Here is a 26,998-nt window from a genome sequence, read left to right as displayed (position 1 = left end):
TGGCAGGCGGTGCACTTTGTTGCACGGCTACCACTGCATGTGCGGAAGTGGCTAAATATTGGTCCTTTTCTCACTTAGGATGGACTTCCGCAAGGTAACGCCTGATTCCATTAAATATTCAGATCAGTAAGTTAACACTAGCAAAACACACTGGTCAAAGACCTTCTTCAGCCATTGCGGTATTTTGGACGAGATGTTTCGGCTAAAATACCAAAAAGCCTATCAGCTGCACGAGCGACATAACCTACCCACAGAAGTCACAGTAAGATAGGCTTCGAGCTACGTCGGATCTTTGGGAGATTTATAACATTACATAATTGGATTTGTGTACACGTAAAATAATAAATAAATCAGTAATCGAGCTATCTGCGATGAAAGTTATAAATAACTATGGAAGCACACGTATTTTGTTGTACATTGTACAGCAGGCAATATAAGATATTTATGTGTAAACATGCCTTGTTATAATCCGTTGTAAAGTATCTTAATATTAAACATTCATTATCAACACAACATTGTATACTGTATTTATTTAACCATGTATATATATACACAAATATGTTGACGGAAGAACAGCTAAGGAAATACGGTTTTATGTCAAGTCTATGCACAAAAAAATGTGTATATATTAACTACTTTGTCTGACAATAAGTTTTTGACATGTCACAGAACGTTAAAAATGACCACTTCCTTTAAGGACTTAATGGCTTGATAAAAAAAGTATTAATTACATAAATAAATTTTCTATTTCGTACATTATAATACTTTGGTTATAATGATTATATTTTCATTGCAACGATAACCATAGTATAAGGTGTAATTATTTATTTTGATTATTCCATATTCAAATCGAATTTTTTATTACATGGTTAGATACGAAAGGTTTTATTTTAAATTAAACTTTCGTTCTTAACGAAGAAAATTAGCTAAAAGTTTTTCGATTTCGAAAGTAATAAATGGAAAATAGTAACATTCGAGTCGAGATAATTTGCTACCGTCTAGGAATGTCGGCAAAGAATCGCGTAGGAGATGAACTAGAGGGGGCTACGGAGAATAATACATACAGCGAGCTAAAAATAAACGAACGGACGGACGCTAGGAATTGGGATACGCTCATAAATAATAGAAAACGTTTCATTCATTAGTCCACGGAGGGTACAATGGCGCTGGCTATTCAGTCTTTGAATTCTTTCTTTATTAATACGTAAGCACGATTTTAAATCTGACATAGGTATTATATTTACCGATTTTTATTTATATTACCGAATAAATTAAATATACAGATAATAATTAAACAAAAAAGAAGTTAAAACGTAAATTAAAAGGCTGGTTATTTTTCGACAAACACTTATAAAAATTTCTATCGCGGTAAATCTTTGTCATTTCTTCGATAAATCTCATTTCAATCATTTGCATTATGCCCGCCTTGTAAGGATACATTAAATACATCTTTCGTATATTTATACTTATTTGTTCATATGCAATACCATTACCATTATTTATTGACCTTTCTTTCTTAGTGTTGTATTATTTCTGAGTTTAATAAATATCCATCAGTCTTTTATTTTTATATTTAAAACGGTTCTCTACAGATATTGGCTAACTTTATAGATTTTATATGGAGACACCAATAAGTATTGCATCTGACGCAATATAAATGTAACACCTTATTCATTACTCGATTAATGTATGTAAGAATTCATAATCGTAATGTTTTGCAGGTTGTCCTATTTCTAAAAGTAGTGATACATTATCGTTACATTTTTCTAGAGATTTTACGGTTGTTAAAACATGATATAATTATTTTAAATTAGTCATGCATACCCATTTAAGTGTTCCAAAATGTGCTTCAAAAATGTAAAAATGTAAAAGGTGATTTTAAGTGTAAAAGTTCAACAAAAAAATTTTTTTTTGAAACTTTTCCCAGTCAATCTGTATGAAGTAATCGTTCCGTTCAAGTCACAGTAATTAGCTATTTTCTATTAGAATGCGACACACCAGTAACTTCTGGCAGTACAAAGTACAGTACAAACAGTAAACAACAATTAATTTCAATACGTAGCAATCAAAATTATCATTACGTTATTTATTATTTTTTAAAACCATTTATTTTAGAACAGAGTGTATACCACATTTTGACAAGAGAAGGAGCTTTATATTTAGCTTTTTAAAACTTTTCAACTTTTAACCAATCACCTGGTATTCACACATACAAATATACATGCGTATTTGTGATTGCAAAAAAAATATACGCATTTATGCACACATGGAGTTCGTCGTTTTATGAGAGGTTTAACACTAAATATACCATTACGGATCAAATGACCCATTTTGATCTTTTGCATTGAAAATGTGAACAATATGATGGGCTATGAATCAAAAATTTTTATATTTTGCGTTTGTAAAAGAAATTATCAACGTACCATTTTGTTTAATTATAAAAAGTAATAATTTGTATTTCCTACCTAACAACCATATTTCATACGTTCTTGTAGGACCCAATAAGTGTGGGTATAGTTAGTGTTAAATAACCTTTGGGCCAACACGCCAAATATTTTTGCACTTATGTTAAATGGACATTTGAATTCTATATGAAAATAATAATCCAATATGTTCGTAAATATCTCACTGTAGTATATAAGAGGCAATAAAAACGTATCACGAATGCATAGCGGTTCATTCATATCGCATTACCTTTCCGCAAATACTGGCTTACACCGCAAACGACGCGAACACCGCAGCGGCCTTGAAGGACGTAATCACGCCAACCGATGCCATGATACGTAATTAGGTAATCTACATATGTTTAGCTCAAAGGACTGCATTCCTAACTGCTGATAACAAAGATTCTAATGCTCAATCTTAAACATGTTTTCCTTCTTATTACTATAGATTTCGATTCATACTATAATGCATTGTAATCTCATAAGTTTAAGAGACTTTACATATAATTGATACGTCATTACAATTATCCAAGATTACGAAAAAAAAATATTATAGCTCAATAACCCAAGTGTTAATTTTGTAACAACTTTTTTTTAAATATATTTTATTTTATTTTATCGTACTTCCCCTATTCTGGGTACACAGGAATAAGGGTTACAATAATAATTTATTCACTAAATTCTTCTTTACTATTTCCATAATCTTCTTACCTCCATATTAATGTCATTCATTCATTCCTCTTTTCGTTACATTTTCTTTCAATCCATTTCATTCTTTATCTTTCTTTCATTCTTTCATTCGCTCAACGAATAACTGCAAATGTCACGATTCGTTCCCATATGTTTTCGTAATACTTAGACTATTTGTATTTCTTGGGCTGAAACGATGAATTTCAGATGCAGAACTGCGACTACCGATTGAAGGTTTTAGATTTTATTATTGGGATGCACTCATATTGTAGGAATTATGGACTTGATCACAGATCTTTAAGTGTCGAAAAAAAAGTTGTGAAGAATTCTGCCTAATTACATTCTAGGTCAGGAAATACAACAGTTATGTGACATCTAATTAAAAACACAAGGTATTGCTTTGGGAAATAATGCAATACATATTAAAAGCGATATACGACCGAGACCGCTATATCGCGTTTACTTTGAAATATGTTACAATAATTTATTATTTTTATTTAAATGCCACAAGGCAATTATTTCTGTCAGTACAAAGTCTGTAGGAACAGAGAGTAAGATAATTTATTTTAACACGTGGTAATCTTACATTTGCATAGATTGTACTATGAGTTAATTTACAAATTATATCTAATATATAAAATTCTCGTGTCACGGTGTTCGAACTTGAACTCCTCCGTAACGGCTTGACCGATTTTTACCAAATTTTATATGCGTATTCAGTAGGTCTGAGACATCGGCTACTATCTATTTTACATACCCCTAAGTGATAAGGGTGGTCCACCCCCTAAATTTTATTTTTAATTTTTTAGACAATTTTTTGGTTTTTATTTTATTATGATACAGCATACAAAAATACATACAAACCTAAATTTTCACCCCTCTACGATCAACCCTTATCTTACATTTATTAATTAAAAACTTTAATTTTTTTTGCAAAACAACGTTTGCGGGATCAGCTAGTATGTGTGTGTATATATATATATATATATATATATATATATATATTCACCACTTCAACCTTTACCTATTTAGAATCACATATGTATAACGTAATTATTTTTGAACCTGTTGGACGCCTACTGCAAAGCACAGGACTCTGCCAAAGATCACCACGATACCGTTCCTACCAGGTAGCGGATTCCCGCAACCTTAAATGTGGCGTCTGTCCAACTATGCCGCAACTATCATAATTATTAAATAAAGTTAAACTTGATATTACATCTAGTTGTATATATAATTTCAAATAACGTTGCGATATTGCATCGGCACGCAGTTTAACTGACCGTATTCAACATTCCTTTTACAACAAAGTATCACTTATAATTTTTAAATTCAATGATGAACCATGTTTGCGGTCTCCACCCAAAAGATAATACGCATTACCGGGCCACTGCGTACTGTCTTACAAAAAAACAAAACGAATGGTCACCGCATTATGTCCTTGAGTAACCAGTTCAAGATAACACAAGTGGATAATGTGCAAATAGCTTGTACACGATGTATTCGTAATATGTTACCGAAGAACTTCCCGTTCGTATATCGACAATACTTATTCTCATATAGAATTTGTTATGTCCTCGAGGTGTTTATAAATCACTCGAGCGAACTCTTACAAATCACCTAATGGATTCAGGCGTTATTTTGCGGAAGTCCATCCTAAGTAAGAAAAGGACCAATATATAGCTACTTCCGCCAATGCAGTAACACAGAGACTCTGTGTTTGGCACTAAACGGTGTAACATTACTCCTGAAGAATCCCCGTGGAGGGGTGAAACACGTGTTGAGTGATTTAACGGTCGTAGTTGTGTAATTCGCATTGTTTGCCACATGCGCATTTATCAGCGGGCTGTGCACTTTATTGCACGACTACTACTGCATTGGCGGAAGTAGCTATGTATTGGTCCTTTTCTATTTTTACAAATCAATTTCATCACTGGATGGCGATCACAAGGCCGCAGCTTGGTACACTGGCTCCACCAGGTCCGACCCACACTCGATATTACATTAGCCGAAGTGATAGACACTACCTAAAATCGGCACAGATATCGTAGCATACTGCGCGACAATCTTAATCTCAGTTGCTAGGGATACGCAAGAAGGAGAGGTTCTAATGTGTTTATAATTAAGTTTATTGAACAACTGCAAATTAAAAATCCAAAGATATCCGAAGCCTACCATTTCATTTCGGAACACAGCCTTTAAGGTCACGATGTATGACGTCTTGATTCTTTATATTTAACACGTGTACGCGACATGTAACATACGTCAATTGATTTGCATAAAGGGTACCAGGGCAGCATGAATTTACTCCACAAAACTGCCAAGACAAATCTCAAGAAACTTAAAATAAATAAAAATCTCTTAATTTTATACACTTACAAGAGTTAAACGCATTTTGGAGAGTTCACCAAATAATACTTCTATCTCTTTTCTTCACATCTGTACACGGTTGAAATTCCTTCCATCCGCACTAACCGTTTTAATAATATTTTTATCGTGCAAACAACCTACCGTCGTCATTATTTCCAACCAATTATAAGTCTTTAAGACAAGAGTGAATAGGTTTCCTCTAGACAAACATGTACCATCGTAGACGTCGTTATCGCTTAACATTAACTGAGACAAAGGTAAAATACTTCGCCTATAGAGAATAAATATAAATACATTTAAAAAACTTTTAAGTTAAACGGTTTTTTGATACCCATATTGTGGTGGTTGTGGAAAAATAAGTACCTAGTCCGCCATATTGGAACAGCGTCCATCTTGAATTTTAAATTTTGACATAATCATCGTGTTTTACTTGTGTAGCCCTTTCATTTGATACCCATATTGAGGGGGTTAAGGAAAAATATGTAATCCGCCATTTTGTATCGGCGGCCATCTTAGATTTATAATGTTATTGATTTTATTATATTGTATTGTCATCTAAATTAAATGTGTGTACCAAATTTCAGATCAATCTGACAACGGGAGGGTGATTAAATTTCAATTTCTAATTTTGACCCCAAATAAATAAACAAATAAATTCCGTACGGGTCGAACTAAATAAAACCGTTTAAAAACGCTAACGTAATACGTAATTCTATTTACATTATCACGTATATTATTTTCTCGATAAGTTTTTGATTTCATATCAACCGTCATCATCATCTTTTAAGGCTCTAGACGCCCACTGCAAGGCGTAGGTCTCTCCCATATATCGCTACGATGACTGACCTTGTGCCTGCATCGAGAGACTTTCCGAAACCTGGACCTATACCTTCGTCCACCTAGTATGCATACCCACGCTGCCATCTTACTAAAATATATTTACTGCCACTGATTTTCCACACATAACTTTTTTTGACATCTATATTTTTTATTTTGCATACTAGTATACGATCTACGGTCTGTAGCGCTTGGGCAGCGACTTGAAATAAAATAATGTAGCAACTAATATGTAATTGAGTATTCCAAACTGTATTGTTAATATATATAAATTTTAGCTGTATTTACCCATAAGAGAAAATTGTGTAAGAAAAATTGTAAAAAATTGTAAAACGCTGTCGTGCCTCGCAGCTGGGAGAAGAAAGATCCGTATCAAATAGCAGCAACCCTCTCCCAACTGTCTGCGTTTAGTTTAAGCAAAAATAAATATTGCAAAAAAAAAACGCTAGCGATAAAAATTAGAATTAATAAAAAAAAGTACACGATATATGTAGGCGGCCTTCGGGCAGATTTATTGGAAATACGGTGAGACATATATCCAGCCGTGGACATCCTATAGATCAAACGAAGATGATGATAGTTTATTTGGCTACGCATACTGATAAACTACTAGATACTCGTAGAAGAAGCTATAAAATGCAAACATCTTTTATCGCAATGACATAACAAAAGTTATGGCAATATATTTAAAGATATGTGCGTGCATTACGAGGGAGGTGAAGGTTGCGGGTTCGTTAGCGCGGTTAGAGGCATAGTGCGACAAACGAAACGAACAGAAACTGCGCAGTTGAATCGCTCGGACGAATTTTATCAGTGCCAATTGAGTTCACTCATAGGTTATTTGGTTGTCAATGCGAAACATTCAATACTAACATGCAATAAACAATCAAGATTAATGCAAATAAATAGCGTACTTCATCCTAATTTATATACGCATTCACATACGCAATAGACTATTTTAACGAACGCATATAGAACAATATTACATTGCTCTTGCAAATGACGTCCGTTGAGGATGAAACTTAAGGTTAAAAATTCAAGTGGGGACTACTGGGTGATAGGTGCGGAATGGGTCCAACCTACGACATTACGTTGCGGTAAGTCACTAGATATAGGCAGCGTATGCCTTGCAGAGGCATTTTTCAGTTCACATGAATGAAAAAAGACCCACAGGCACACATATATGCCCTCATAAAACCTTATATTCATTACTTAAAAATTACACAGGACACGCTAAGTATTTATTTATTAATATTATACATGAACACGGTGATTGGTTATAGATGAAAAATCTTTAAAGGGGTAAATGCACAGTACATTTGTATAAAAAAAAGATTATAAGCGTTTGTATCTATTTAGAATCGGCCTGTATAAATTGATCACTGAAATATTTTATAATTATCTTTTAATATTTAAAATTTCCATGTCACAATGTTAGTTACCGCACTCCGAATCGGCTTGACCGATTTTCACCAAATTTTATATGCGTATTCAGTAGGTCTGAGAATCGGCTACTATCTATTTTCCATGCCCCTAGGTGATAAGGGTGGTTCACCCCTAAATTTGTTTTTTTATTTTTTAGACAAATTATTTGGTTTTTATTTTATTATGATACAGCATACAAAAACACATATGACCCAAAATTTTTACTTCTCTACGATCAACCCTTATTTTTTATTTGTTAATTAAAAACTTTATTTTTTTTTGCAAAATAACGTTTGCGGGATCAGCTAGTTTACTAATAAGTTCTTGTTTCACAGTATGCGGGTAGGAAAACACAATTATTTTTTTTAATATATATTAAAGTATTAAATTAAATTATTATTTCTAAAACCTTTGATTATTGGATAGTGTAGATATAATTAAACAGTAAATGAGCTATACATTCACCCTCTATAAAGCTTTTTCACCAATAACCAATCAACCTGTATTGTAAGCGACTACAAAGTGATTCCAGAGAAATCCAATGTACCAGAAAACCAAGAGACAGAAAGATATGACAACAGTTGGAGACCTTTACCAAATATGGCACAGAGAGGATATTTAAAAGTACCACACTAACAATTAACTGTCTAAACGTGTTGTTACACATTTTACTTCTATAAGAAATTTACAGACTCTGAATTTGAAATTACGAACAGAAACGTAGTTTTAAAATGACAAGCATTTTAAAAAAAAAGAAAGATTTTTATACTTCTTTTGCACATCGTTAAAATGACTCCAAGGTCAACACTACAGAGACTCGCAGTTTGCCTCTATTAGGATTCATTAAAAAATCATTTAGATTTCGTTCAAAAATGCATAAGCGTTTTGTGTTTGTATTATGAACAAGAATAATATAACGGTTCATCTGAAATTGTTCTATCAAAACTTACAACAGTTGTGACGTCTTCGTATTTTCTTTTATTAATTCTAATTTGTATCGCTAGTGTATTTTTTACAATATTTTTTTTTCGATTTTACTAAACGCAGACAGTTGGGAGAGGGTTGCCGCTATTTGATACGGATCTTTCTTCTACCAGCTGCGAGGCCGACAGCGTTTTATAATTTTTTACAATTTTTCTTACACAATTTTCTCTTATGGGTAAATCTAAAGCAGCTAAAACTTTTACATATTAATAACGTCTTCGTATTAAAACGAAATTTTTAATTATAGCTCTTATAAAAAAAATTCCGATATAAATGTGTAAGGTTCGTTTCTTGTATATTTAATAATTACGTAATTACTCATAAGTAATATTATTAATAAAATATTATTTTTACGCAACAGTTTATAAACATAAAAATGACAATAGCGAGGTAACGTCGGCGGTTTTATCGCATTCCGTGATTTCTTTTAGACAACCTTTGATTCTATTGGAAAATATTTTCTGTAAAGCAGTCATCCCCTAAAGATATCTATGGGGGAAATAGGGATATATATACCATAATCACCAAAGCTTTTTTAATGGAATCAGGCGTTATTTTGCGGAAGTCCATCCTAAGTAAAAATGACCTATATTTAGCCACTTCCGCACATGCAGTGGTAGTCGTGCAACAAAGTGCACCGCCCACCAGCCCGCTGATAAATGTGAATGGGGCAAACAATGCGAATTACACAACTACCACCGTCAAATCACTCAACACGTGTTTCACCCCTCCACGCGGCAACTTCAAGAGTTATGTTACACCGATTAGTGCCAAACACTGCTCTGTGTTGTACTTTGTTGCACGACTACCACTGCATGTGCGGAAGTGGCTAGATATTGGTCCTTTTCTTACGCCAATGCCTGGCAGGCGGGTTGGCGATCTGTGTGGTATTATTGCTTGCAGAAGACACTGCTGTCCATCTTCTTGAAACATGTTTTGTGAGCAGTGACACTTCTATATAATTAATGCACAAAGTATGAATTGTATAAGATTGTATTCCGAGAATCGAACCCTCGACCTACTATCGCAAGTATCAAACTTCTACCACTGGGCTACCAGTGCTCATTTATAGTATACTTTAACAAATTATTTTGTATTTTTTTACTTATCTATTCCAAATTCAATTGGAACTTTAAGAGCCCTTATTTATTTTCTAGAGTCACCCGAATATTTGTCAGTATAATATCATCATCAGTTTAGCTATATGCCCACAGCTGGACATAGTTCTCTCCCAAAGATTTGCAATAAAATCGGTTGGAGGCGAAATGCTGCAACATCTGCTTCAACTTTTATTTTATTACATTAGTGTATTTTACCGATTATTAATTGGATCGATTTTGTTAATCGTCAGTTAAACAAGATGTTTATTATAAAGATCTTTGATTTAATAGTTTTAAAAAAAGTATATTATCCGGTACGTTAATTCCAAAAATAAATGAATTTAACTTTCCTTTTGCACGTTTTCGGTATAGGCTTAGAGAAACAGCAGTCAAGTTAGTTTTATATTGATTATTCTAAAGATGTTGGCACGATGCCAAGCGGCGTGCCACGAAACCGTCGTGTTCTCTGGCAACTTGCCAACACTGCGAGACAGTTTCTATCAGACAAATTTTCTTTATACGAAAACAATCACTTTCGGTTGTTCCTCAGGGACGTGAACAAGTTTAATAAAAACTGAATCGTATCGCTATTACTGTATTTAACCCTTTCCTTACCGTAGTCCATTCCGTTCACTGACGCTATTGAAACGGGCACGTGCGCCGCAAAGTGTGCAAATTACATAGCGGTAAGCTGATATTTAAAATTTCTCATTTGCGTTACATATTTAAAGATCTTACTGGTGTAATTAAAAATAGAAGTTAGGATAATTCTTAGTAATTTATTTGTGTGATAAATCTTAAAACAGGGATCTACACATAAACCCACATTACAAGGTGGATGTTGGCTAACTCCGGCGCTGGTAACGAAAGGGTTAAAGAATATTTCTTGTGTCTAAAAACTGACATAAATTAATAATTAATGTCTCGTAAATATTAGGCAGATTCGATACTTCTAGACTGATTATTTCGTGATTTTATAGTTACATAATAGTGTATGTCATAAAATTTCTCTGAATTATATATAGTAATAATTAAAGATTATTATAATAATTCTGTTATAGCTTGAAAGTTTCAGTGATTTTATAGCTTTCGATTGAATTGCTTCTCTATTGTATTATATTGCAAATGACCCTTAAAAAACTATTAGTTTGTTCAAAGCTTATTGCAGATTAGGGCGTGTTTCAACTCTCGTAGTTTTAAGTAGGCGGATGCCTTCATAAGTTTTTTCAGGTTTCTATGAAATTCAGCTCTTCTTGCATTCATCTGGATGTGTGTACATACCTTAACTGGGCGCAGTAGAATTGATGAGGGATGGCGGTGAGCACTCCGGCGCCGTCGCCGGTGTCGTTGTCGCATGCGCACGCGCCGCGATGCTCCATACGTTTAGCGAGTACCTCTGCATCGCGAACGATCTATACAAAAACGAAAATAAAACATCATATCCTTACGAATCACACTGGAAGGATATACAAAGGTCGCCTAACTAAACGATGAACGGATTATAATCCTATTAAATCGCTCCTATATAAAGGTTGATGAATCATTGATATAAAAGCCTCAGGGTATATGTAGCTCATTTGACAGGAAAAAATGTTTGAACCTATTAAACATATTTTCAATTATACTGCTTGGAAAGCTAACTATGGAACTACAGGAATGCGACAGCCCACTAATTTTCTACATTACAGTCAGTACAGTAAACAATAGTAATTTTAATATTTTCTGATCTGAATTTTTAAAACGCTTTTTCTTTATATATTATCATTACGTTATTTATTATTTCTGTAACCATTGAGCTAATTAATAATTAAGCAAATAGGCTATACATTTATTCCTTTAAGGCTTTTACCTTTCGAACCTTTGTTAGAGACCACTTCTCTACTAAAAGCATAGATGACATACATTCTATGATACTTATTGCACTATTATTCGATCGTTATCGATTTGAGGAGTTATTTTGTTGAAATAACTGTACTTTATAGAAATTCTTTTGTTATTACAGTCCGAGGCCCGAGTCTCTGGGAAAATAAGACCGACCAAGCTGATTTAAATTGATATTTATAATCAAAATATTTACACAAGCGTCACCAATCGGATTGCAGTTTAAGTAAAGATTAACTTCCTAAATTTAGTTAGATTTATTATCGTCAAGAAATAGAGTGGAGTGAAAGACAGTTCTGAATATGTAAGAAATGCGATTTTTGGTAACACATTCATTATCATAACGGTTCTATAAATTGGGCACCCTCTATAGCATGGTTGCACAGACTTATTAAGACTAGGGGCAACTCGGGCAAATCATGAACTGATGGCGGGCGGGCCGCCAGAAGTATGGGTAATTATATTTTTTTGGTTTTATTCTGAATAGAATTCAATATTTTTCGAATGTACGAGAGTATTATTTTTGCTGTCGGCGGGCCACCAGTATTCGACCGGCGGGCCGCGGTCTGTGCATCCATGCTCTAAAGGCATTTCTCAGGATAAACTGTTCATTGTATGAAGTGTTCTGCCTGACTCAGCCTTCTCAAAGATTTACCATAGTACCGGCTGGAAGAGACCTGGTTACCCAACCGACGTCTTCCGATGAACTGAATAAAGACGTCTGTCAACATTGTGGGCGGACACCGTACGTTGCGCTTATTGCTCCATGTATTCCAGAACCATAAACTGCCATCCGTTCTATACATTATTTGACGTGTCTACTGCCATTTCAACCTGCCAATTCGCTTGCTCATTTGCGCTGAGTGGACGTTAAATAAAATAGTACTAGAAACGCTGGTCAGGAACGGAAATTCGCTACACCCGCAAAGTAGTGGACGAATTAACAGATACAGATACAGCACCGGCTGCGAACGGCCCGGTACAAAATTAACAGAAACACAAAATATATTAAAAATAAGAGCTAAGCTAAAATAGTAATAAGTAGATAATAAAAAAAAGAAATAGAAATTATTGTTTAATTTATTTTAATAAATAAATGGCATCAAATAATTGCAATAAATAGAGTAAGTATAGGATTGTATATAGCAGTTCGATTCCCATGTTGTATTGGAATAGGTTTGATAAGCTAGGATAAAAATCAAAAAGATCAAAGAAAAATCGCGGAAATAAAGGTGCTTACTGAAAAAAATATTATATTACTAAGATTAATAGACTGTCGTTAGGTGGTAGAGGTACGAAGGCGTGATTTAATAAAACTGCAAACTTACTTTTACACGAAGCCAGAAAGTGAAATAAAGCTGAAATTTTTTGTTTCGGGTGGAAAATCTTTTGAATTTCAAGATACCCTGCCTTTGGGAGGAAGACAGGGTGATATGGGATCCCTACTCATAAACCACATTAGTTGTTCCTCTGCGCTGTGTAAAGTACTCCTGTATCTAGGACCCAAGCTAAACACATAGGACTCTGTGTTTCTCTAATCTCTAATCTGTGTAACATAACTCCTGAAGATGCCCCGTGGAGGGGTGAAACACGTGTTGAGTGATTTGGCGGTGGCAGTTGTGTTATTCGCATTCGCATTCGGGCTGGCGGGCGGTGCACTTTGTTGCACGGCTACTACTGCATGTGCGGAAGTGGCTAAATAGTGGTCCTTTTCTTATTTAGGATGGACTTCAGCAAGGTAACGCCTGATTCCATTAAATACTCCTGTATCATTAGGATTTATAAAATATTCCCAATGTCTTTCATGCAGTGCCAAAGTAGTGTAGAAATGCCTTAACATACGTGATTACCTTATGACTGCGCTTGCCGTCGATAGCAACAACAAAACCAACTCCGCAGGCTTCGTGCTCGTTCTGAGGGTCGTACAAGCCTTGCTTGGCCGGCCCTTCCCACTCCATACCTAAGACAGAAAATCAACCTGAGTCAAGGCATAACTGAAAAAGTTAAACTTCAGATATCTTCATTTAAGAAATCCATTAATTATACATTAAGTACTTAAAATAAACATTAATTCATAATAATAGACATGTATAGTGTATGTAAAATCCTACTCCAATAAAAGTTATTTCAGTTTCCCAATTAACACTAAATTAATATAAAAATAATAAAATTTCCACAATGTCTTAACGTCATACATTTTGCCATCATATAGATGCCATGTGATGGCATATTAGTCTAATCCTTTCCCCTAAGCGCCTTGCTATTTCAAACGCGCGAAATCTACAAATGCCACTTGTCAGCTGTGTAGGTGTATATATAACAGGGGTAGCCAAGCTATTTGATAGTTCAAGCCATTTTTCGAATGTTTGAATGCGCATTTAAAAGACGCAAAAACATGTTTTTTTTTTAAAATATCGAAATCATATGACAAAAGTACAAAATATGTGTGTTAAAGTTAGATATAATGGCACACATATATGACAGCACTTCTAACAATACTTAAGATGCCGCTTAGTTAATTATGATTGGTGTTTGTATTTCACTAATTTTATAGTGGAATAATAATAATTATTATTCATACCAGTAATTTATTTCGATCTCCCATGACTGATATGGCTAATATAAATTTAAATATTGAAATAATTCGACAATCAATCGCAGCCAAAAATAATCTTTCAAAGAGCCGTATTTCCTCGCGGGCCGCAGTTAGACAACCCCTGGCATATTTATTTCTTTAAATGCCCATAAATCAAATTAATAAAGGAGATTTTAACAAAGAGCATGAGCGAAATAATTAAAAAATTGTATTAACCGTGTATTTGTAATGATTATTTACTGGTATAAAAGAATTGGCAATTACGCGATAGATAAATCGCAAGTAACATTATGCAATCGATATATTTACGAGCGCTCGTAAATCAAATACTTAAGGTTTATACTTTTTATAATATAGAGCGAGCGCCAACAAATATTGCGCATATAAATGCACATACGTTTATGATACAGTGCGAATAGCCGTAATAATACAGTGACCTGAATATTGATAACGTTTCGTTGAAGAACCAATATCTGTTGAGTGCAAAAAGTATTACTTATAGATATAGAATAAAAACGTTGTTTTTGCATTTTAATAACATCTAAGACACGAAAAATAAAAATTGTATTATAACAGCATATTTGCCGAACGAATAGCGCTGTTTCAAACGCACTGTTGCACGTGAAAGAGATAGACAATCGACTTTAGAAGATTGGTCGTTATAGTGTAAATCTAGGTAAAGATGCGTTCACATATCTACTAATATTACATATAATATTCCATGAAGTATAAAAATTCGTCATTATATTATTCACTATCAGTTTCTGAGCGTTTTTCTTTAATTATAAAATTTCCAATAACTATTTCCATTTTATAATCTGCGGCATTTTTACACATGATATATTTTTTTACTTCATATAGTAATTCCGAAAAGTCAGAATCCCATAGAAATATTGGTGTGATTTATTTATTTTAACGGATTTGTATACAGTGGAGGTAGGAGCAAGATGTATAACAAAGAAATCTTTCTTTAACCTGCTGGATTTAGGACTTTTAACACCAAACATCAGCTCATTTCTGTGACCAACTTCTAAAACAGAATTGGTAGGGTTATTCTATGTCTAGTCTATGAACACCAATACATTGAAAGGAGGCTTTATTAAACCTGACACGCAAGTACCGTGCCCGGCCCCTCCTCCAACAACGCGATGGACACGGCACCCACACGTTACATTCCATAGAATTCTGAAAATATCCGTCTCTAGCATAATAAATTACTGTACTAAACTATTTTGCGTATCTTTTATCATTTACACAGTTTTGGTCTAAATTTTAAATTTGAAATTCCCAAGTAACATCACAATAGACAAGATATACTATTTACCATCAGATTTGGTACAAAACAATAACAGAGGTAACTTAATGATTAAAAACTATGTTTTATAACCCCATGTTCAATTCCTGAAAGATACATTATTTGAATGTGATTGTCTCAGCTTACCGAACAATAATGGAAAACAAAACAATGATACTGTCAATTTTATTACAAAAAACTACCTATTACACATGTCATATTTATATGTATATAACCTAAGCATTTGATAGGGAATTTAGTAAAAATTATTTTCATTGAAATAGTATATTTAACAAATGTATTTTGTAGCGATTATTGAAAAATCAACTTCCACTTTATTTCAAATGCTACAGGCTCCATAATATCATTTATCTTAAGGCATAAAAGGTGTTGTCACAAGTTGTACTAAATCAATACAAAAAACCAAAAGACAATGTTTGCTGGGATTACCTCAGGGTTGGAAGAATCTTATCTATATGTCCTATAAACTAGGACAGCGGTTCAATGAAACTAGATATTTGTTTATTATGTAATATTAATTTTAAAGGTCATATAGACCTTAACTATTTAAAAAAATATATTACTAAAACTAATTTAACTTATCTTACAGATTACACATACTAGAATTAAAAAATTCTTTCAAAATATAATGTCTTCATCTTCAGTTACTTCTAATGTTTTCCTGTCTTTATCGCTGAAGAATTAGTCATACATTGTAATTTACAAATTTTATATGATATCTTATTGCAGAAAATTTGTTAATTAAGACATTTGCCAAAATGTAGCAATTATTTTTGCATGTAATGCATCTTCCATTTCTGTTACTGCTAAAAAGTTACCTCTTTTACATTAGATTATGCATTATTATTATTATTATAGATTACCATTAATAATTGATATTAATTTAATTTTTGTTGAGAATAGTAAAAGATTATTTTTTTACATCTTTGTATTATAAAATGTAAATGTAACTAATAATAGAGACATAAGATTCTTAATGAAGTGAATAGAATCCAAAATATGAGTTATTAAATAAATTATGTTAGGGTTTTATTTTATAGTTCACAAATGATGTATTCCTTCCAGAATTTACAGCTTCATTCCGTTTAAAGTTCATTCTGTAACAGCAATCACTAGCTACATCACAAAGAGATATTATTACCGATAAGATATCTAGAAAACTCCCACCCAGAAGGTAAAATGAGAACAAACAGGGTCAAAGGAAAGTTTATATATACAACCTGCTGTTCCAGACACACTTTAGGGATCCACACTACCTTTTGTGATCATAAAATCCAATCTTAATGAATTTTATCAAGCAAATAATATATGCTAGAAATGCTTTATACCTATCAGAGCTATAATTTGTAAATTTGAATTTAAAAAATACCTCTTCAACCCCCTTTGCTGGCTAAATTTAATGAAATCCATTCTTAGCTGACCTGTACATTGTTAAAAATAATTTTCAAACTAAATTTCAAATCTCTGAACATTATGGTTTCAGAGATGTTGTCTTTACAATGACTCTTTAGTCAGTTTATACATGTACAACATATGATATTAAATACTATATGTTAAACACATCCTTTAATATATAGATGAATTAAATTCTGTAATAATTGCATCCATTATCACAAGTAAACCATATTTTTATTTAAACTTTTCTCTAGACTTCATAAATATAGTTATTTTGTAGGTAACATTACAGTTTTATAATACACTCCTCATATAATGTCTTTGAGTTATCAAAGTTTTTTAAATAAAAACCCTTGTACAATGAAAATAATTTTTAAGTGATAAAGGTCTATGATGAATTGCTCACTGTGAAAGTGATTACAAAAAAAATGACAGATGTGTATTTAACTTCTCTTTTCTCGACCCAGAAGCATTATGTTGAAGGATTCCATTATATGGTAGCTCAATCTGACTCTAGTATCTACCAAATTGGGATATTCTATTATTCTTCTGAGATACACAAGTGATCACTTTAAATGATTCTTAGCATATGATATAAATAAATATTAAAACAATCCTGGTGAATAGCACAAAAACTCAATTTAAGTCTCAAATCTTGTACCGTTTAAAATAAGTTTTTTGTAACTAAACAATGTCATCATCTTATATTGAATATTTAGTTTGAAGTGTATAATTATACAATATTGTATATGTAATTTAATCAAGTTAAAACTTGACATAATATAAAATCAATAATAATATTTAAACATTTGTAGTAGTAAAGATATCTGTAATAAAGATATCTGTACTAAATATACCTATTAGTCTATTGCATAATTTAATTTGAAAAGTAATCAAAAATCTCTGATATTGGCAATTTTAAAAAAAGCTGGTATTTTAAGAAAAATGTGTTTTTAGAGAACAAGCTACATATTTCATAAAAGGCTTAATTTAATATGCATCCTTAACAGAGGAGAATTCTATGTAAAAAGGAATAATTACTTATACATATTTCATCTAAAAAAAATTGTCTGTTAGCTAAATTTGAACTACTTTCAAGTAATTTACAGGTTAGAATATAATCAAAAAATAAATTAAATTTCGTATGGTTTGTAATTAAACCGGTGTTAGTACATCTAAAACTTGACACTATCTTAATCGACAGATTAGAATTTATATGCCGGTTACTGGTTCAATATGCCTTTGATAAGAGGCAAAACAATTAACGATAGTAATAAAGCTAACTTCCATGCAAATCTCATTTCATAATATGATGAAATTGTGTTAACAGCATATATTTTCAGATTTACAGATATGTATGGTATAATTAAATTGCATTCCAATGTGACAATTTATTTTGAGTGTTATATTTTTTTTTTCAAGAAAAAAATAGGATGGTTTAATTAACATTGTGATAGTATAAATATACTTCTAAACCACGTATACAATTTGGACCACACGCTACACGTGGAACGCATTTCGCCGTATGTCTTTACCTCCATATAAATAACTTAACTATAACTGCATTAAAAATCTTACCTCAGGGTAAATTCAATTAGGATATGAAACTGTCTATTGACAACACCACGTCAAGTTCACAATTTCACTGACTTAACGTGTGTAATTTAAGTGTTTTAATATTTATATATATTTACTAAAGAATTCAAGCACTAAATGCCGGCAAATGGTAGTGACCCTCTATAGTCGACTACAACGGCCGGTGGAGCGCGAGAGACTGATTGAATAAGGGAGCAAGTGTACTGATGAACGAAACGTCTAAAAGATTAATGACGTTTCGAAGAGCGAAACGGCTGTTCGCAACGCTGATTGGTAGAAATTTTTAAGTGAGTTGTCAGCTAATAATTCGAATTAGCAAAGCTAATAAAAATATTCCATTATGAACATACAATATCGGTTTGGCAACGAAGTCACAGCACAACGCGAGACATTGCAAAGAAGCTAAATGTATCGCATACATGCAACAAAAAAAATAAAAACCCTTGGTCATGTCAAGAAACTTTATGAATACCTTATCACCTAAAGGGAATTCATTTGATGCAACGGATTGGCATGTGATTTGTTTCTGAAACTCAATGAAAATTATCCATTTCTGAAAAACTTGGTTTCTGGCCAAGAAAAGTAAATTGTTTATACCAATGTACTCCCAAATGTTCGTGGGTGAAGCAAGCAGGTCAAAAAATATTCGAAAGCAGAGAGAAATTCACAAAAAAACAATTATGCTGTCAGTCCGATGGAATCACAAAGGAACTTTGTATTTGAACGAATGCTACAGAACCAAAAGATCATTTGAAATGTGCATATTGAAAAGCTCGACAAACTGAATGATTCAATTGAAGAAAAGCAGCATCATGAAAACGCAAGGCATTACATATCTTTGGTCACTAGTCAAAAATTATCTGAACTGAGTTGGGATGTTTTGTCTCACCCATTATATAGCCCTGATCTTGCGCCTTCAGATTAACATTTGTTTCGTTTCGTACAAAACTCTTTAAATGGTAAAATTTTTAGTAACGCGCATGATGTCAAATCACACACAATTCAGCTTTTTAATAACAAAGACCAGACATTATACGAAAGGGAAATTTTTACAGTGCTAAATCGATATATTATACAAAAATACTGAGTTTTCCTTCTTATTTGAAATCGGCAATGACTTAGTTGGCAACCTTGTTGAATAAAATAGTTGTATTATATAGTAGAAATGTAATCCTGGGTAGTGAAATTTCAAAAGTTTTAAGAAAAATATACCAATTATTAAAGCTGGCTAAAAATATTGTGTAATATTCGACGATTTGGTAGCGTATATACATAACGTATTAAGATTGCTGTTACACGATAATTTTTAGCGTGTTATTTTTCTTATCTATAATTTTAATTTTTAAACCTTTAAATGTTAAATATTTTAATTAAAAAGACCTTTAAATATAAAGACGAAAACTCGAATTTAAAAAAGAAATTTTTCCACCATTTAAGCAAATATTTGTTAACTAGCAACACTCACGAGCAATTGCGGGTTTTCACTCACTAGTTTTTAAGGGACCCTACACACAATGTTAATAATAATTTTTCTTTTATTCAGCAAAAAAAAATAAGTTATTAAAATGATGAATAAACTATTATAATAATGAGAAAAAATAACGTATTAATACTTAAAAAAATTCCTAGATAAACTTTTATACTTTAAAATGATCGTAGGCAAAAATAAAATACTTAACAGCACTGCCAGTCAACATTCTCCTTTACACGTTCGCAATAATTTCATTCACACACCTTCATTCAACTTTAATCACAAACCAATGTTTATGTTCAGTCTACGGTCATAGCGCGGCAGTGTTGGACGTAGAACAGAAATTTCTTTTATAATCACGAAATATAGTACATACGTAAAATATTTTTTAATCGCTGAATAGTGTAATAAGAAATATACTACAAAATTTTAAATTAAATATTTGTATTACAATATTCGCGTGAAATATATATTTGATTTATAAAAGTAGTTAAACGATTAAAGCGACATTTAAATAAAAATTTAGTCCGTTAATATTTAATTTTTGGAAATAAATTTGTTTAATTGAAATGAGTCTTAGCTCTTTGAGAAACGTCGCGAGGTGCAGTTTGGTGAAAGTTTCCCCATCAAGCGTGCTTGTTGCGAAACTTCGGGGACCTTGTGCTGGAAGGGAAGTGTGCACTAGTGGTACGCAATATGCGGCCATTACCCAACAGAACACAAAGCCGGATTGGAACCGCGCCGTCAGCGAGGCTGAGAAGATTGTTGGGTACCCGACGTCCTTTCTGAGCCTCCGTTGGGTCCTCAGCGACGAGATTGCAAATGTTGCCCTTCATCTTCGAAAGCTAGTCGGGAGCAACCATCCTCTTTTGAAAACGGCTAAGTATGTTTATATTTTTTTTCTAAAATTTCTCTTCAAAAATCATTATCATCATCATCACTGACAGATCGGCACATAGACGCCCACTGCATAGCATTGGCTGCCGCGAAGATTGCCACCATGACCAGTCTGCTGCATCCAGCGACTTCCTTAACTATGTCGTCGGTGGAGGATCTACCCACGCCCCGTTTACCAGCTCGTGGTCGTCAAGCTTACAAAATGCATCCTCGTATTTTACTTATTTACATTTGTGTATTAATTGTTTTTTTTTGCCATACTGCCTATTGACAGTGAAGATTCAGTAATAAACAGTAAAATATTATTTAATTTTCATTAATATCATAACCATAGTATTTTAACCTTTTCATAATGATTACGACTGGATGAATTCCAATGATTTTATTTATCGTGTGTAGCTTAAAATTTTTTAATAACCTTAAAATAAAAAAAGCAAAAAAAATCTGTAAACGTGTAAAAAGTGGAAAATCGATTTATTTTATGTTTTTATTCGTGTATAATTTTTTCATGGTTTACCTGTATGCGTTAACTTTATTTAAATTTGTTGACATGCTATACAAAAGTGACGTGTATCGACGTTTTCTAATGCAGTCGGAATGTCTCTTTATTTTAAAAAATTATAAACACAGTTTTGGTTAAACCAGAAGTTATTCTACTTTTGGACATATGTGAAAAAATCCTTGTGGATTTTTCCAGGTTTTTGATGAATTAATAAAATTTTTACGAACTGATTTTTAAAATTGATATCATGCTAAAATTTTGTGCAGCGTTATTCATGCCAGACATATAAAACAAAATAATATGTCTTTATTGTATTAAAGTCTCAACAAAATAAAGACATAAAGACAGCGTTAAGTTTAGTGTAACATAGTTTACCTTAGGTAGAATTAATTATAAATTATAAATCCATAAACGAAACAAAGAACAAAAAGATCAGCTTGAACGTCGAATGAAATGATATATTTCAGTTTATAACATCTATATCAAACCACTCCCTTACTTAACTTTCTATACCTGTAACTCCTCATTTAAAAGTAAAAATATGTGTCTTCCAAATTTAAATTTCTCTAAAATTTCCTACCAGCATTATAAAACTAAGGTGTCGTGAAAATTGAATCAACAGGAAATTTGCAGGCTATGGTTTTTTATTTCTTTATATTTATAATTTCCAGTAAAGTCAATTACATAATAATACTATTATCATTTTTTAATTTCTTTTACGCAGGCGATATATTTTATAAAATAATTCATTGTTTTTAAAATAGGAAAATAATTCTTTGCATGCGATATTTCGTAATTGCGTTACGTTACGTGTGCACAGATAATTTAATGCACAAACGCGGGAACACGCGAAGCCAACAACGTTTCCCGCCATATTTTTGACATGTGCGTGTTTAGTCAATAATACAGACATTATTTGACATTTTATAATTTAACATATTTAATAATTTAGACTAAATTAATTAAGACTTAAAAAAAACTATGAACATATATTTTTTTATATTACTGTCCACATAAGATTATATATATTAGAATACTAGAATTAGATTGAACTCTTCTCTTAGGCACCTTACAACATTTAGATACGAGGGTTCGAAACAAGCATTGATCTAAGAAGAGCCCACAACAAACACGGACGGTTTTATTTCTGGTTAATTTTACGATATTCTTAATGTAGTAGTTAAAGCAATTTATTCCCATGCCCTGCATTTGCATAAAATATGAAAAATAAAGTACATATTTACGATTCGAATCGATTTTAATTGCCTCTAGTATTTGGAGTGGTCGTCGGAAATAATTTTACAATAGTATTTTTAATAAGGTTAACCTGATTTAGTATAGATTTTTACACAAACGTATTAAATATAACACTTTTAAATAAAATATTTAAATAAAAATTAGTAACAACCACAATGATTGTTAAAATTAAAATCGATTAAATATCGATAAGTTAAATCGGTATTATTAGTTCAATACAGCCGTGCACACGTTTCATTGTGGTAAAGCAATGCATTTTACGACTTTTTCTTTCACCAGATTTCTCTTTCAGTTACATTCATGCGTATTTTTTTATTAAATTTTCACAATGTGAGACTTACGCGTGCAATTAATTCTCTGAGCATTTTATTTACAGATAAGAAAAGAAATTTTTAATATAAAATTAAATGAAAATAAATTCTGTTTTTTTTTTTCTGTATAGAATTGGAAGATAACGAATAACACTAATGCATATATCGAAGTTAAAAACAGTATAGTATAGTTTATAGTACAGAATATTTTTTTTATTATCTGTGATATACTATAGAAATATCACAGATAATAAAAAAAATATTCTGAACTTAATAATATATCGAATTTATAATAATGCTATTACTTTACAATCAATGATTTAAATTTTATATTTTGTAAGTTATTATACTGAAATTTTCTTTTTTAAAACTATTATTTTTTATCTGTAGTTAACTAAGAACCGTATAGATGTTTAATGCGTGTTTACCATGACCTCAATGGTCATTTGAAAGGTGCCCAGATAAATATAATTATCTAAACGACAGGTTAGGTTGATTTTTGCGAAATATATCTTTAATTTTACAGATAATTTTCTCGCATATTATGGCAATAATTTAAGGTTTATTTTTTAATACATTTGGTTATCTTCTGTTACGACATTTTAATTTTAGTCGACTTATCGAGTGTATAAATGAAAAAACAATATGTAATAGAAATAAAATACCATTAATATAATAATATTAAAGTTTATAACACGCTTTAAACGCTATAACTTCTAGCTTGGTTTATTTCTCTGTGTATATATCTAACTATATAGCATTCATATAGCATTTTTAATACAATAGACATCCATACATCACACCAAAGCGCAAAATAGCTGCTGGGGCCTCATGGTAGGAGAGCGGAGAACATAAGTGGACCTAGTAAAGGTCGTACAACACTGGACGCAGGCCGCTTCCCATCGGTCTTAGTTAAAACCTATCTATGTCCAACAGTGGATGTTTTATTACTGGAATGGTGATAATGACGAAACTAACTTTTTTTTGTTAAATAGGTTTAGGAAGAGATACTTATCACCCGATTTAAAAAAATTGTAGGTCTTTAAAATTTTCGATTATGTTTCAAAGGTGTATTATTAATGTTAACACATTTTTCGGAATCTAATAATGAAATAAATATTTGTAATTAATATGCTAAATTTGACGGGTTCTTTTTAGTATCACTAAACTACAACGTCCACCTGTATCGGTGTATCAATGTACAACATACTTATGACTTTTGCCTTTTGTTTTTTTTTTTTTGTGACAGTAAGATAACTGTCAAACAACGTATACATATTAGTTTGCATATGTCAAACAGTCATGTTAATAAAAATAATAGTAAGTTCAAAAATGGAATAATTAAAAACAAAAGGAAATATTTTGTTCCGATCAATCGACTAGATATTTCCGTATAAAACCAGCCAGTGTTTGTTCGTTCATGAACTTTGGCTACTTTCTTAAACGACTTTAAATCTCTGCGCCGTGAAAGTTCGCTGCTGTACGACGAGGTCACCGACGTCGCAGTTTCGATTTTTTTTACCTCAACGCATCCGTGATTGAACTCCATTTTTATAAATTAATGAAACGTCGAATCTAGAACGTTCTCAAGGGCAGATGACGACATGAGACGCAAATACAATGAGTTTTTTACCACTATATTATTTAATAAATATAATGATACAGTAGACATTTTATATAATTAATAATTTACATTTATGTATATAAATCTCTATGGCATGTTGCATGCAGCGAGGCCTAGTAGACGTATTAAACTTTTTATTTTATGTTGATATTAATCATGTCAAGTTTTTCTCTTTTTCCTCCCTTTACGTATGTTTTGTCTCTTCGTGACTATGTGTGTATATATATAAAATAATAACAAATCGCAAGGGACAAACGCGACGTGAACCCTGACCGGGAGATACCGCAGTCTATCACATAGCGCGGAAGGCGATCGTGGTTTAGTAGGTAGGAATCCCACATAACCCTGTGCTTCTCCCAGAGGTAGGGTAACCGGAAGTTCCCCTCTCCCCCTCCAAATAAAAAAGACTAGGAAGGGACATTTGTTAGACGCAATTATAATAGAATAGAAAGTGCTGAAAGGACATCAGACAGAACTGAAGGATTGAGACTGGCCTTGGTAATAATGATGCGAACTCCTTTTGTTTATCGGGCTCAGGTAACATATACACTTACAATATGTTTCTTTTTTTTCGTGTTTTTGTCTATGATGGGCAAAAAAGAGTAAATAAATAATATAAATACACAACCCGCACGTATAAGTTGCAATGATAGGTTCATTTCATTCATTTATCCGTCATGTTTCATACAATTTACAGAATTAAAATCGACATAAATAAAGTGAAATTATCTCAGTCTCGTTATCCTCACGGAAAGATGGATCGTCGCTAACGTGATAATTTTCGTGTGTCAAAAGAGATATTTATTACTGTTTCATGATAAACGTATAAGACCTTCAGAAGTGGTATTAAAGAAAGAAAGCATATAGTAATAAAATAATACTGTCTTTTATATACGTTTTTGATACGTTGTTTTTTAGGATATCCAAACCGAGACACGGTTAGTTTACAATCTATATATATCTAAGTTATGAAAGTAAGATAAATAGATAGCGTTTTATTGTTTTATTGTCATCACATCCCACACTCATTTTAGCGTATATATTATTGTTTCCCAACATAGGGCCCACGCTCACAGGGCGGCAATTCGAAAGTGGACTGTATACGTGTAACCCTTTCGTTTTAATATAGAAATATATATGTTAGAGGGGTGTAAGAATTTAAGAAAGGCCAAGGTAGGGTATGGTACATAAAATGTTGAAAAATACTGGTCTGGAGGCACCGTTGTAATCAAGGCTTTTTCTAAAGATCGCCACGATGATCGATCTGGCGCTGCCCGCATTCAAACACTTTCCAAGACCTTAATCATATCATCGGTTCACCAGCTTCTTATGGACACTATACAACCTTTCGGCCCTAACGGCTATCCTTTGCATGAGCAATGTGCCCCAACCCCTGTTATTTCAGACGAGCAATTCTTCGAGCGATATTGGTGATCATGGTTCTTCTGCGGTTCTCCTTATTTCCGAATTAATCTCTTTTATTTTTTAATTACCTATAATTATAATTCAGTGTTTCAGGAAATCAGAAGTTTCGATACTCGGGTACAATTGTATAGCTGTATAGTCAATCTATTTTTATTGACATTAATATATAATAAATACAAAAAATACATTAAAGGATTTTATATTTTTTCCTATAATAAGAATAAATGTAAAATCCTGTGGAATAGTAGTAACTGGTTGAGATTTTACAAAATAACATCTTTATAACCTATTATAACAACATATAATATTTACAACTTTAAGAATATTATTTTTAAATATTAATTATTGTAGCTGTTCTCGATGCAGAGAAGGTCAGAATATTGTTTACTTAGCAAACAAATTGATTATCATATGTATTGATAGATTTCTTCAATGCTTTGGTCTCGGCAGATTCAATGAAGATAAGGTGGACATGATCCATAACTACACATTTTGCGCATTGGTGTATATTTTACCCTTTAAGTACATAAATTTACGTAGTGGAATGTGTTCTGATCGGGAAGCTTAAGGGTTGTAACAATATCCTGTCTGCAGACTACCGCTTGCACAAACCAAATTCCTTTAGATAATGATATAAAGTCGAAATATTATCTCCGCGTCTGTGTAAAATTAATAATGTTCTAGTAGATTTTCCTAAAATCTTTACACAAGATAAACTAGCAATTCCTGAACCTGATAGTTATGTAATAGAAAACTAAATTTAATATAGTGAAAAATTATATTGTATTTCGCTTAGAAAATATTTATGCAATACGGTTTGGAGTAAGATGCATTTCTAAAACGACATGCAAAGACTTGGGTTGACTACACCTGTTATA

The 26,998-nt window shown here is 32.3% G+C and overlaps 2 protein-coding genes across 2 annotated transcripts in view; one reads left to right on the top strand and one right to left on the bottom strand.

The window, feature by feature from the left end:
• LOC137931263 (uncharacterized) overlaps nucleotides 1–18,825 on the bottom strand; it is a 78,762-nt gene extending 59,937 nt beyond the window's left edge. Inside the window, exons 1-3 of the mRNA XM_068774690.1 lie at nucleotides 18,616–18,825; nucleotides 13,582–13,691; nucleotides 11,132–11,262 (exon numbers count right to left, since the gene is read on the bottom strand). Of these exons, the coding sequence (XP_068630791.1) occupies nucleotides 11,132–11,262; nucleotides 13,582–13,689 (239 nt within the window). The 5' untranslated portion in view covers nucleotides 13,690–13,691; nucleotides 18,616–18,825. The remainder of the gene's footprint in view (nucleotides 1–11,131; nucleotides 11,263–13,581; nucleotides 13,692–18,615) is intronic.
• A 1,610-nt stretch (nucleotides 18,826–20,435) lies between these two features.
• Pdss2 (Decaprenyl diphosphate synthase subunit 2) overlaps nucleotides 20,436–26,998 on the top strand; it is a 34,479-nt gene continuing 27,916 nt past the window's right edge. Inside the window, exon 1 of the mRNA XM_068774167.1 lies at nucleotides 20,436–20,987. Coding sequence (XP_068630268.1) covers nucleotides 20,674–20,987 — 314 coding nt within the window. The 5' untranslated portion in view covers nucleotides 20,436–20,673. The remainder of the gene's footprint in view (nucleotides 20,988–26,998) is intronic.

The sequence above is a fragment of the Battus philenor genome, unplaced genomic scaffold, assembly GCF_028537555.1.
Source record: "Battus philenor isolate CCGP_79_NKW_IND1 unplaced genomic scaffold, ilBatPhil1.0.hap1 SCAF_7, whole genome shotgun sequence".
Taxonomy (NCBI): domain Eukaryota; kingdom Metazoa; phylum Arthropoda; class Insecta; order Lepidoptera; family Papilionidae; genus Battus; species Battus philenor.
The sequence above is the reverse complement of the archived record's forward strand: the minus strand, read 5'-3'. Positions and strand labels throughout refer to the sequence as shown.